The following is a 13,255-nucleotide window of genomic DNA, read 5'->3' on the forward strand; positions in this document are numbered from 1 at the left end:
TCTTTTAAGGCTATAAAGAAGACATTTAGGGAAGAATTGAAGAAATTTTTAAATACGGTGTATATATATATGTTAGGTGACATTGTGGAATGACTGTTCATTTTCTTAGTTGTGATCATGATAGATATTGTGGTTGGATGGGGGAATGTCCTTATTCTCAGGAGATACATGCTGATGTAAGGTGTCCTGATGTCTGCAAGTGTCTTTCAAATGCTCAGAAAAAAAAAATTTATAAAAAGATAATGAAATAAAGCAGTGTGGCATCATATTAACAATGGACAGATTTAGGTGAAGGGTATATAGGTGTTTTTGAACTATTCTTTGGACTTTTCTTTAGGCTTGCAAGTGTTCCAAATAAAAGTGGGAGAGATGTTGCTTGGGTTGAAGGGAGATTGGATAAAGCAGCTGAGTTTTTGGAAAGGTCTCATGGGATGGGCGAGGTGTGGGCGCATTGTGTAGTGCAATCCCACCTCCATCCCCTTTGGGAGCTCAGAATATAGAAACTCTGTGAACCTTTACAGAGAATTGATAGTTTAGCAGCTGTGATAAAACAGTCCCTTCCTGGGCGTGGAGGGGACTTGGTCGAGGCTCTGGAGCCGGTAATGGGAACCACATTGGCAGAAGTGTGCGGAGCCCCACCCCAGAAATAGCCCTTCTGTGCTGAGGCAGGACAACTGGAACGAATTATGTGCATTCATACTCGTTAAACTGCCTTGGCACCAGAAGTGATCCCTGTAACCTGAGCTTTACAGCGGTACAGCTCTAGTTAAATTTGGGCCAGCCTTGCCCCGCACCCTCTCTGTCAGAGGTTTATAGCTAAAGCATAAAGCAATTCAGCATGAGCTGAAACATGAAAAACTCCTCCATATTGTAAAGGCAAACTTTCCTGTTTAAAGCTTTCTAGCGAGGCAGCATTTTAGAATAAAACCTTTTCCGTCTCCTGCTTTTCCAGCCTTGGCCAGAATCCCAAAAGCCCCCACCCCATCCCCACCCCACTCCCCATCTCCAACCAAGACCACAATCCAATCAAACACAGAAGCTGCTGCATTCTGTGGTTAGAAGGGTTGTATTGTGGCCGGGGAGTCCTGCCTTCTGAGTCTGAGCCCTAAAGCTGTGTGGCCTTGGGCAAATTGGTTTCACTCTCTGAGCTTCAGCCTCTTGCTAATTTATAGACAGTATTAATTACAGGGTTGCTTAGTCCATACGGGTGTGTGGTGACTGAGCGTAAGGAGACTGGACACCCAGTGACGCTGTGTAAATATTGTCTTATCGATCACATCTGAGGGTGTCAAATACAGAGAGATCTGTGGAGACTAGTCTTTTTTTTTTTTTTTTTTTTTTTTTTTGCCATGCCACGAGGTGTGTTTTATTTTCATTCAACATACAAATAATTTGCTATAATATCCCAGGGCAAACCGGAGAATTTGGCAGGGGGAGGTCCCCTCAGAGACCCACAGGCTGCAGTGCCCGGGTTCATGGTGCAGCTTATCGCGCGTGTCCATCTTGCAGGTGGCTCTTCTTTCTCCACATCATGACAGGGGTGTCCCGAAGATTACGGGGGTGGGGAATCCTCTAGGTTCTTAGGAAATTCCACTCCGCTTCTCCTGCTCAGTGGTCTCTTTGGTCGGCAGGGCGTTCTTCTCTTGCGTCTCCATTTTCTTCAGCTTGGCCTTACCGAAGCTGGCGATTTCCCCCATGTCCGGCTCGTCCGCCATTTTCTTAAAGCAATTGTGGAGTTCCGCTCCGATCCCGGCGCCTGGGGCTCCCGCTCGCGTTGCTGCAACAGGAGACCTGTCTTTTTTGATCATGAAGGAAAGCTTACCCAAAACTACTACTTCTACCTAAAAGGTAGCCGAAGTGCAGCTCTCACTAGAAGACAAATCACATGGAAAGACATAGGGAAAGAATTTGATTTTGTCCTCTTATTAAGAATTTCTGGTAAAAGGGGGGGTAGGCTTTGAAGTCGGATAGGCCCAGGTTAAAGTCCAGGCTCTGCCACTTACTGGCAGTGTGCCCCCAGGCAGGTTAGTAATCCCTTTGGAGCCTCGGTCACTTCGTCTGTATAGTTGGGCATAATAATGCCAACAGAGCAGGGTGAGTGAGGAACCAACACACCTTATGAAAAGCTCTTTGCCCAGCGCCTACCAAATAGTCAGCATTTAATGAACAGAGCTGCGGCCATTATTGAATCTGAGAAGAGAAAGGGTCTTAATATTGAGACCTGTGTCTCGAGTGTTTTTCTTGGGCACCAGGAATGACAGACCAAGGGTGGCCAGTGACATCAAAAGCCCTGCCCTGCAGACCTTACAACAGATGATGAAAATGTACCATGATTTCTGCCCTTTTGAAGCTCTTGGCCTAGCCCTTCAAGCTACGAGGGGTTTGGTGGGCTTGGAGAACACTGAGGATGGGGAGAAGCTTTAGTTGTTATTTCAAAGTCAGATAGCTCCTTCAACATGGCAGACTGGTTTGTTCAGAGCCCCATACCTGGACTTGTGGTCTGGCAAAGGGGATGACCTTCACGCACCTGTTTCTCCTGGCAATCATGGCTAGCGATGGGTGGGAAAGTGTGGGCCAGAATCAGGTGACTTGTTTTTTCTCTCTAGATTAAGAACCCCAGACTGCTTCATAGGAGGTTCAGCATTTCATTTGAGTCAGCACAGTGTCATCCAGTTTACCCAGCACAGGACTGCTCCTCCGATCCCAGCTCTGCCCTCACTGGTGTTGGAAAGTCTCTCCATCTGCTTGGCCCTCACTCTTCAGGTCTCTAAAGGGAGACTAAGACCACCTGCTCTGCTGGCCTCTCCAGCCGGTCATGTGGCTTCTATGAGCTAAGACACGGGAGAGTGTCCCCTGCACAAGAGGACAGGAGGCAGCCCCCAGGAGCACACTCTCTAGCCAGGCAGGCGCATCGTATGCACTGAGCGCGCTACATGTTTTCCTGCAAAGCTACATGCAAACAGAGGATGTTATTACTAAAATACTTGGTAAATAGAATGTTTAGTAAATGGAAACATTGTGAGTATAGGATAGGAGAGAGAATACTAATATTTACTTACCAGCTGCTACCCTTAATTTATTCTGGTTTTGGCATCTAGATTCTTGACTGTGTATTTTTGCACATTAAAGTAACACGCCTGGGTTGTCAAGACTTTCAAACAGGTCATCTACGATAACACTAAAAATCTAGGCATGTTTTCCTACTAGAAAAGAAAGAATTTTCAAATATGCCTTGAAAATCGCCCTCCCTCTGGACAGGTGAGAATTTATGATGGGCAATTAAAGGACGTGTATTTGCTGAATGTGTATTTCTCCTGCTAACGCAGGGGAAGTAATTAATAAAAGGGGGAAGATGAGGTTCGAAAGGGGCTGGACTTGCTTCCTGCCCATTGGCAGGTTGGGTTAAACATTTTCAATCTGTGCATTCCTTGGGCGAGCTCTCTGTTGCTCACAGCCACTCCCAACCCCTCCCCCGACACTAGGTTCCCTTCTTTTTCTGTGTCCCTGCTTTCGTGAGTCAACGTCCTTCAAAATGTGCCTCTTCCGGGACTGAAAAAGTGCCTAAAAGTTGGAGAGTGAAATCACCCCCTTCCTCTGGGGGTTCCTGTCCCAGCTCAGGGGCTGTCACCTGTGGGCTGGGAACAGGTGTGTGTTTGTTGTCTGACGGGTACGCACTTGTAAGGGTCTTTAGCTAGGGCCCCTGCTCTGGGGCTGCGGCCAGATGCACATTTCTGGGGTGGGGAGAAAGAAGCTATCCCAAAGATCCTCACAGGATCTCGTGCCAGAGGAGTTTCATCAGGTTTCAAAGTCTGGTCAGCGTTCCCACTGCACCTTCAGCCTTGTGGGGGCTCTCTCGGAAAGACGTCCCATCTGGAGGAAGGGCACAGGCTTTGGAGTCAGCCAGACCAGCCTCGGATCACCGCTTCTCCAGTTTGTAGCCACATAGCATGGAACCATCCATCTCCCACTCTGAGTCTGAGTTTTGTCCTTCGCAAAATAGGGTAAGAATTCTTACCTCGGGTGGGGGGCAGTTGGCAGGACTGAGTTAGGTAGTACTGGTGAAAAGATGAGCGGGGTCCTGGCACATGGTAAACACGAGAATAAGTCAGTCCTCTCTCCAGGCGTACGAACCGCCCACAGGGCTTGCGCTTGTAAAAAGATGAGGGATCCGAGAGGGGGAGGCAGATCAGCCTTTGCTCTAGAGGAAGGCCAGCCAGCTGGTACTCAGGGCTGTCCTCAGTATGGCTCACACCGTGCTTCTCCATGTTTAAAAAGACCTCATCACCCCGAGTCTCACCACCGCTCAGGGGTGGGAATAACTACTTCTCAGGATTGTCACAGGATCCAATGAGATCACGTGTGTGAGAGCATCGGGCACGTTACCTGGCACATGGTAGATGCTCAGAAAATGTTGGATTTTACAAAAAAGAAATCTTGTTGGGACGCCTGGGTGGCTGTCGTTAAATGTCTGCCTTCAGCTCAGGTCATGATCCCAGAGTCCTGGGATCGAGCCCCGTGTCGGGTTCCCTGCTCGGCGGGAAGCCTGCTTCTCCCTCTCGCACTCCCCCTGCTTGTGTTCCTGCTCTCACTATCTCTCTCTGTCAAATAAATAAATAAAATCTTAAAAAAAAAAAAAAGAAATCTTGTTAAAGACAGGCCAAGAGTGCTGTCTGTGATCCTTCGGAGACAGTCCCCTGCCTGCACCAGGGGCAGCTTCATGAGGTGACAGCTGCGGGGAGAGCTGCTCTAGATTGTACAACACACTGGGGTGGACACCGAGAGCTCTCCTATCGGCCCTGCCCCCGCACCTGGCTAGCATCCTGCCAGGGCTCTGCCTTCCTGCCTCCCAGCCCGAGGCCAGGAGACTTTCAAGTCAAGACCTGACCAGAACAGCCTCTTCCTGTTGGACACTCCTGGTCCTATGTGTGCTTGGCGCAGGTCCCTTGGCCTTCCCACGGAGTCCCAGCTGCCAGTCCCTGGTGGGTCACTTTCTCTGTTCCTCCAACACACCTGGCCCCTTTCCCAGCTCTGCCCTTTTCTGCAGGAGTACGTTTTCGAGGCACCTGTAAGTGCCTTCATGTCCCTTGGCATGTCCCTCCATGCCAGCATTGTTCCCTTACGTGGGTGAGGCAGCTGAGGCTCAGAGAGATCAAGCAGTTCACCCAGGGTCAGGCAGCTAGCAGGTGACCAGCCTGTAGTAGCCGGCATGAGAGTTTGTGGTCTCCGCACGCACTGCGGGCAGGGTTCCCAGGAAGAGCTTCACAGTGCCGTTGGTTTGAGGTGACACGCCTGCCCAGGCATTCAGAGTGCAGGATGTTTGTTCACTCGTTCACTTAACAAAGTGAGGCAATTTGTCGGGTTCTTTTGGTAACTCTTAGGCACAGGGGCTCAGGCAGAGACAGCTCTTGGCTTTAGCAGAGAATGGCTTGAGGGTGCTATTTCTGGTAGGCCTAGGGCCAGAGGGAGAAGAGAAAGCAGCTGTAGAGATTGGGGTAAGTGCTTGGCTTGTCAGAAAGATAATCCCCCCACACCTGTGCCCTGGAAACACAATCCAGGGCTCTGAGATACACTTTCGTCTGTCACCAGGGTGTCCCCAGGGTGACCTGCCCAACCGTATCAAAGCTGGTGGGGCTCAGGTTACAGAGCCCATTCTCAGGGCCCTTGAGTCCCAACAATTGCTGTTTGTCCTTTGGAGCTGCCATCCCCCAGGAGGAATGTTAATGGACCAAGAATGGAGCGGGGGAGGGGGACAGACTGACCAGTTAGAGTCCACACTCAGGTCAGCCTCTTGAGTGAGCTCATCCGTGCATGTCTGCTAGTCCCTCCAAGAGACTCTTCAACCAGTTCCAAGAAAGAGGGATTCATCCTCTGCTTTTCCTAGCTCAGACCACCACCCCTAAGGCTAGAGGTTGGGGGAAGGGGTCCTCTGCTTAATCTGGAATTTAGTCTACCCCTTGGCAGAGTTTACAGCTCAACTCAAGAAATATTTAAAAGCAGAAAAACTAAAAATGACTTGGATGTCCAATAATAGAAAGTTGGTAAAATGACATTATCTCCTGTCCATTTGATGATCTTTTAAATCACTGTTAAAATCATGTGTTCAAATAATTTTAAAGATATGAAAAAAACCTCTTATTATATATATTAAGTGGAAACAAAGTGAGATAGAAAACTGTATATACAGTAAGAACCGAAATTGTTAAGTACATGTTTACATATGTATAAGAAAAGACTAGAAGGAAATAGACCAGGGCACATTAACAGTGATTATTATTGGGTGCTGTGGCTATGATAGAGTTTTGGTTTTTCCCTTTGAACTTTTCTTCTGTATACATTTTCTAGCAAAAACATTCTTACTTGAGAGTCAAAAAGAAAATTATTTTCTTAAAAGTTAATTTATTTCACCCCTACTCTGCCTGACACTGTGCTGTGGATAAGAGATTCCGAAGAACCTAGCCTCTGCTCTCCATGAGCTCATAACCCAGCAGGGCATAAAAATACACCAGCAGAGTCTTTTAATCGTTGTTTTCAACAACAACAGCAGAAGCAGCAACTATAATACCAACACGTTTGTTAAGTGCGATGGAATGTTCTAAATGCTTTATGTATGTTTACATTTAAACCTTACAACTCAATGGGTAGGCAGTTATTAACCCATTTTACTGATAGCACAGGATACCATGGGAACAGAGGGAAGAGAGATTAACTCTGTGTTGGGGTAGGGGCGCAGTGAAGGAGGCCACAGTCAGGAACCTGCACGTATGCTGATCCCTACAGGAGAAACGTGAGTTCTCCAAGCAGACCGAGCAGGGAAAGGTTTCCCAGGTGCAGAGAACACCGTGAACAAAGACACCAAGAGACAAAAGAGCAAGACATCATTATGAGATGGCTAACACCACACTCCTTCCTCCCCAGCAAGAAGCCAGAAAGGTCCGCGGGACCACTTTGTGAAGGGCATAGGAGACCGTGCTGGAAGTTTGAGCATAATTCCATTAAGCAGTGGCGAGCCATGGAGGTGTCTTGACATGGCCAGCTCTGCATGGGAGGAAGATCGTTCTGTCTTCTTAAACCCCGTGAAAAGCTCAGCCGTACGTGGAGAGAAATGTTCCTCTGGAGACTGAGTGTTGCAGGAAAATTCATCTCCGTTCCAGCTGACGAGGCAGAGAAGGAGAAAGGAAACGGCGGGAGGCCATGGAAATGTGTGATTTCCTTTACCCTTATCAGCTTGTAGAAAGTCACTGCCAGCCATGTGGAATCCAGCGCCAGGATGAGAGACGAATGTGCTCAGAAATGTGTTTACCACCTAGCCTGGGGAAAGGTGTTACTGCCGGAAGAGAGACTTGGGAATTCCAAATGGACTTTCGGGTTTCAATTCGATTTCTGTGCTTAATTAGCCCAAAACACTGCTGTTCCTGCCATAAAAACTAGAGAAAGTCTTGTGTGACAATGCTATCAGGACTTGTATTCCAGGCATGGTAGGAGCTGCATGTATTACGGAAGTCCCCCAGCCCCTCTCCATAGAGCTGACAGTCATAGGAAGCGAGGGTGACCCTCTGTGGATCCCTCTGTGATGCCTTTCTGTAGCTAATATGGAGGTGCCCAGATTATGGTCCATTGTACTTGTCCACAAGGGTTCTGCTTGCACCAAAAAAGACAATCGGAATGATGTAGGGAGTTTGCAAAAGGATCATCTCTTATTCGGACATTGTCCTTCCTACTGAAATACCCCTTTTTCAATGAAGCGATGATGAGTAGATTGTGTTATTTTTGTTTTTTGACTTTCTGTTTAATTTTACCATGAAATGCAAAAGTCTGGGAACTACTAAGCTTATGCCTTACTGATCTATACTTCGTGTCATGCTGTGGGAGAGATGCACAGATGAATAAGACATGCACTTGACCCTTAAAGACAGATAATCATGCATAGTAATCCAAGGTATAGGAAATGATGAGTTTCATTGGGAAGAGGCTGGGAGTGATCATGAGGAGATGCTGAGAGGAAGATACATAAGAACTTTTGTACCATTTTTGCAACTTGTCAATGAGTCTAAAATTATTTCCAAATAAAAAAAATTGAAAAAAAAAGAAGACTGGCACCTAGGGTGAATGGTAAGGGGGCCAGAAGACGGATGGTAAAAAGTAGTAGCCCAGGATTGTCATTTAAAGCTGCACGAGGGTGGATCTTGAATGTCAGGCTAAAGAGTTCACACTTGACTCCGTAGCCAGTGTGGAGCCATGGAAGGTTTTCTTTTTTTTTTCCTTTAAATTTTTTTATTGTTATGTTAATCACCATACATCACATCATTAGTTTTTGATGTAGTGTTCCATGATTCATTGTTTGTGCATAACACCCAGTGCTCCACGCAGAACGTGCCCTCTTTAATACCCATCACCAGGCTAACCCATCCCCCCACCCCCCTCCCCTCTAGAACCCTCAGTTTGTTTTTCAGAGTCCATCATCTCTCATGGTTCGTCTCCCCCTCCGATTTACTCCCCTTCATTCTTCCCCTCCTGGAAGGTTTTCGATGAAGGGTAAAACATGGCCAGATTTCCTACTAGAAAGATCACTTGATAATCAGGGGATGATGGATTGTTGAGAAGTGAGCCTGGGGGTGGTTGAAATAAACCAGAGAGGATGATCTTTGAAAGTATCCCGAAGAGAACTAGCTCTGTAGGATAATAGGTGCTACTTGAAAGAGGGGTTCCACAGACTAAGAAAATGGGAAATGTCAAGGTTACAGAGATGTCTTTCTGCGGGAGTCCTCAGAGGCATTAATTTGATTATATGCACTGTGTTTCTCTAAAGAGAGGAGATAATATGGATGATTTACCAAACCTTTTGACCATAGGACCCTCTTAGGAACTTCTCACAGGACTTGTATTCAGGAAAAAACAAAACCAAAAACACTTCAGTCAATACTGGCTAGCACTGGAAATGGAGAGGAGCAGGTATTTATAGTTCAATCCCTCCTAACCTCTAGATTCTGCAAACTGGAAACCATGGCCTGAACATACCCAGATCCCTTTGTGCTAGGGTAGCCGGTGCCCCCTTAAACCACTCTTCCTTCCCCAGCTGTCTGAGCCTGAGGTCACCACCCTTCCCAATGTACCAGAGGCTCTTCTGTGGGTCCATTAATAGCGGGAGAACAGTAACATCACAACCCAATATTTTAAAATTTCACTAATGAGAAATAATTCAATGTTTTCATTAAGAAGGGAAGTATTTTTGAAGGATTCTTTACATGTCATTTTCTTTAAAAAAAAAGATTTGATTTATTTATTTGACAGAGAGAGACACAGCGAGAGAGGGAACACAAGCAGGGGGAGCGGGAGAGGGAGAAGCAGGCTTCCCGCGGAGCATGGAGCCCGATGCGGGGCTCAATCCCAGGACCCTGAGATCATGCCCTGAGCGGAAGGCAGACGCTTTAATGACTGAGCCACCCAGGTGCCCCTACATGTCATTTTCTAATTAAGTTCCTTAACCTCTTTTTTGCATTTGAATGAAAATATATAGTAGTTTTTCATCACTATCCTTCTTCTAAATGAACCCCACCTTGACTTTGACCTGTGTGCTATAATGAGTTAAGGTGGCCTCTTCTCCTTCCCCACCCACTTTCCCATTCTATTTTGTGGTTGTCAATAGCACATTGATCGTTGCAATGCTCAAGTTTTTGAGCATTTTCACTGTAGTTCATTAAACCCTCTGATCTTATGACATCTACCAGCTTCTGCCAGTTGTTCTACCTTCAGTGGGTTATTTAACCTCTCTGAACATTGCTTTCCTGTCTTCACTATGGGAAGAGCAATTCCTACCTCCCATAGCTAGCGCAGGAAAGTGCTGGGCACATTAGTATATTTAGGTACTTGGCAAGTATTCTTTCTGATGGTCTCTTTCCAGTGATTAGTATCGTCATACTCTGCACTTACAACTCCTCAAAAACACTTGTTGGGTGAAGGCAGGTACATGCACACAGCTGCCACTGGCCTAATAAAGATTAATTAAGGAGCTAATTGCCCCCTTTAAAGCTTTATATAGTCTCTCTTTTGCCTTCCTTTCAATAAAAGCACTTAACTTTGTAATAATAATTAACTGAAAATGACCCTGCTCAGTTGGTATTATTGCTCCCATTTTATAAACTTGGAAAATGAGGCTCAGAGTGAAGCTATATTAAAATTCAGATTTTTTTTTAGAGGATTGATTTATTTATTTGAGAGAGAGAGAGAGAGAGCAGGGCCAGAGGGAGAGGGAGAGAAGCAGACTCCCTGCTGAGCGCAGAGCCCCATCATGGGGCTCCACGAGGGGCTCAATCCCACTACCCTGAGATCGTAACGTGAGCCGAAATCAAGAGTCAGACACTCAACCGACTGAGCCACACAGGCGCCCCCAGATCTTTCTAATTCCTAAGTCCATGTCATTTAACATTGTACCAGGAATGATGGGATCCATTCCTTCTTCTGCACTTACAGTCAAGTCAACAGTTATTGACATGTGCTGGGTGCCAGACACAAGACATAGTCCAGCCCTCTGAGAACCCACCTTCTAGTTGAAGGAGATGAAACGTGTGCATGAAACTTACAAGGCAACCCGGTAACACCTCATTTATCCCTCACTGGGGAATGAGCTGTTACGTTAAGTGAATTTTACAGATGGAATCACAGAGCTTTAACTCAAAGGGGCCTTAGAGATCTCATGGTGAAACCCCATTATTTTAAGAAATAATGCTCAAGAAGAAATGCTCAATGATCCTGGGTGACCTCCTGTAGCTGCCTTTGTTGAATTATTGTAAGACCCAAGACTAGAACCCAGCTCTTCTGACTTCCAGCCTAGGACTTTCAAAATATATTAACAGTTTTCTTAAAACGGAGTATGTATTTCTTGGGAATCTGTGTTAGATGGAGGGCTCCCATCCTAGACTTTTCTGCATGCCTTGGGATCATCTTTACAATCGGCATTATAACACGATGCTTGAAAGCAGCAATGCCTTTGAACCTTCAGATGTGTGTATAGGATAGTTCCTTATACTGTGGTCCCAGATAGTTGCCTTTACCCAATTCCATCTTGTTGTTTTCAACCCTTAGAAGTATTTTTCTGGTTTGTTTGTACACATGCACACATGAACAAATTATGAGAACCCTATGGTTAAACAGACTTATTTGTCCTTTACTTTCCCTGTAAAATGGGCACAGTACAATAACCTATCACATAGAATTGTCGTACAAGGAGCAAAAGGTGCCTGGAAATTAATAGTGCTTAGCTCCCTTGCTTTTTTTCAAGTATTCAAGAAACTCTTAAAAGTTGCACACTTCTTAACTCGCAAAGTGCACAGCAATAATGAAACAGAACTAAAATAAGTGTTGGCCACAAAACACAACCCCCTCCTGAGTAGTAAATCAAAAGTTCCTCTGCTCCAAAAAAACACATATAATATGTCTAGTTTCTTCCTCCCAGGACGATAAAGAAGGCTTTAACACAAAGCATAATTCATATCATCTCCAGATCTTGGGCTATAGCACCTCATGAAAACTATTAACACATCTTCCACCGCCTACTTTATGAACTCATATAAAAGCAGATCAGGTGAGCTCGCTCTAGGTAATGGCTGACTCCCCCAAGCATGTGAAATTTGACCTGATGTGAAGCGATTGTTTCAAATTCACTCTGGGAAGAGAGAAATCCTCTGTGTGATATGCATAAGCACTCTTAACAGCACTTCAGCATGGATTCCATTGACTTCAGCATTGAAAGGGACCTTCTAAATCCTATAGTCTAACCCCTAAAAGATATAGAAACTGAGGCCTGGAGAAGGGCCAAGATTTCCCCAAAGCAGAGTCTGGGACAGATCCCAGGTGTCTCATTCTTCTGGGAACCCTCCACTCATCACACAGCAAAACAAGGAGGGATAATAATCAAGGTCTTTCTGTGGATTTTGTTGGTGTCTTTGTGTTAGAGCTGTGTTTCCCCTTTTCTAAATAAGCATGCCAGACTCCAAGTTTCTAAGATCCTTTAGGTTTGTGAGAGATGAATAAATGAATATGTGAATGAATGAAGCCCGGATCAAAGTCCCTGTGTCATGACTATAGCCCTGATTTGCCTTTTTGCAGACTCTCCTTGGCAGCATCTCCTTTGCCCCCTTTCTTGGCCTTTATTTGCACCTGATGAACTTGTCTGAGGAGCCACCCTTTTTACCATACTTAGGGCTGCCCTTTCTGGAAACCATACTGCCCGGAGTGCTTGCCTAAGTGATGGGTATTCTTTAAATTCCCCAGAGTAATTCACAGACAAAAGTAAAGTCTAATTCTCAGTGCATCTTTACACTAGGAGACCAGTGAGCCCGTCTCGTCCCCTCTTCCTTTTCCCCAAGAAGGTGTTTTGAATTTGTGTCTGCACTTGGTCAACAGGAATAGCCAAATGGAAGGTCTCGAGCCAGGAACTCTTGGCGAAGCAGAGAAGGGAAAGGGGGAGTTCATATTTATTGAGCTCCTGCCCGGAGCCACATGTCATCTCTTTTCCAGGGGCAAGTATTCTTAGCCTCATTCTACAGAAACTGAGGTCTGGGTAGGCTGAGTGAGACCCTCCACTCACACGTGGCACTGGGGACCCAGGGGTCTGCCTACCCTCCAACGCTCCCCCCACCCACTGCTGCCCCAGAGCGAACTTCCTTGGCCTCCCAATGCTTCCGAGATTGAAACTTAACAAATCAGCAGCAATGTTATCTGGGTTTAGATGTTGCAAAATCTCATTGGCATTTCACGTGGTTAGGTGTTTGAGTGTATTTTTATGTCTTGCCTGGGGCTTCAATACAAGTTACAAGCAGCACCAAAGACCAAACCAAGAAAGAAAATGTGAGCAGCCAACCTTGTAACCTTAGCTAATCTTTAATCATCCCTTAATTGAGGACCCATGGTGTAGATATAGTAAGACTAATAACTATGTGTTGAGTTTATGCAGCATTTGAACTTCCCAAACTCCTTCACATGTATTATAATAATAATCACTGCCATTTACTGAGCCCCAGCTGGGTGCCAGGGACTGTGGGAAGTTCTTTATATGTGCTCCTTGGTTTCTCTCCTCTGTCCTGCCAGGGAGGTGTTTATCGGTTTCTTACAAATGGAGAAAGCACATCTCCCTGGTCCAGAGGGGAGGTACTGGGCAGTCTTTTGCCCCAGATACAGGCAGGAGCCCTATTCCATGTTTGACACTGGCTTCCAATTTATAGGTGGTGCTGCCTGTGACAACAAATGGCTAACTTTGGTT

At 45.9% G+C, this 13,255-nt stretch overlaps 2 protein-coding genes across 3 annotated transcripts in view; one reads left to right on the plus strand and one right to left on the minus strand.

Moving 5' to 3' along the window:
- The window catches only part of TENM4 (teneurin transmembrane protein 4), a 711,368-nt gene that overhangs the window by 446,102 nt on the left and 252,011 nt on the right, over window positions 1–13,255 (plus strand). The window lies entirely within an intron of this gene.
- On the minus strand, window positions 1,581–1,715 carry LOC113914661 (thymosin beta-10-like). Its single transcript, XM_035722937.1, has one exon. The coding sequence runs from the start codon at window positions 1,713–1,715 to the stop codon at window positions 1,581–1,583; it is 135 nt and encodes a 44-aa protein (XP_035578830.1).

The sequence above is a fragment of the Zalophus californianus genome, chromosome 11, assembly GCF_009762305.2.
Source record: "Zalophus californianus isolate mZalCal1 chromosome 11, mZalCal1.pri.v2, whole genome shotgun sequence".
Classification (NCBI taxonomy): Eukaryota; Metazoa; Chordata; class Mammalia; order Carnivora; family Otariidae; genus Zalophus; species Zalophus californianus.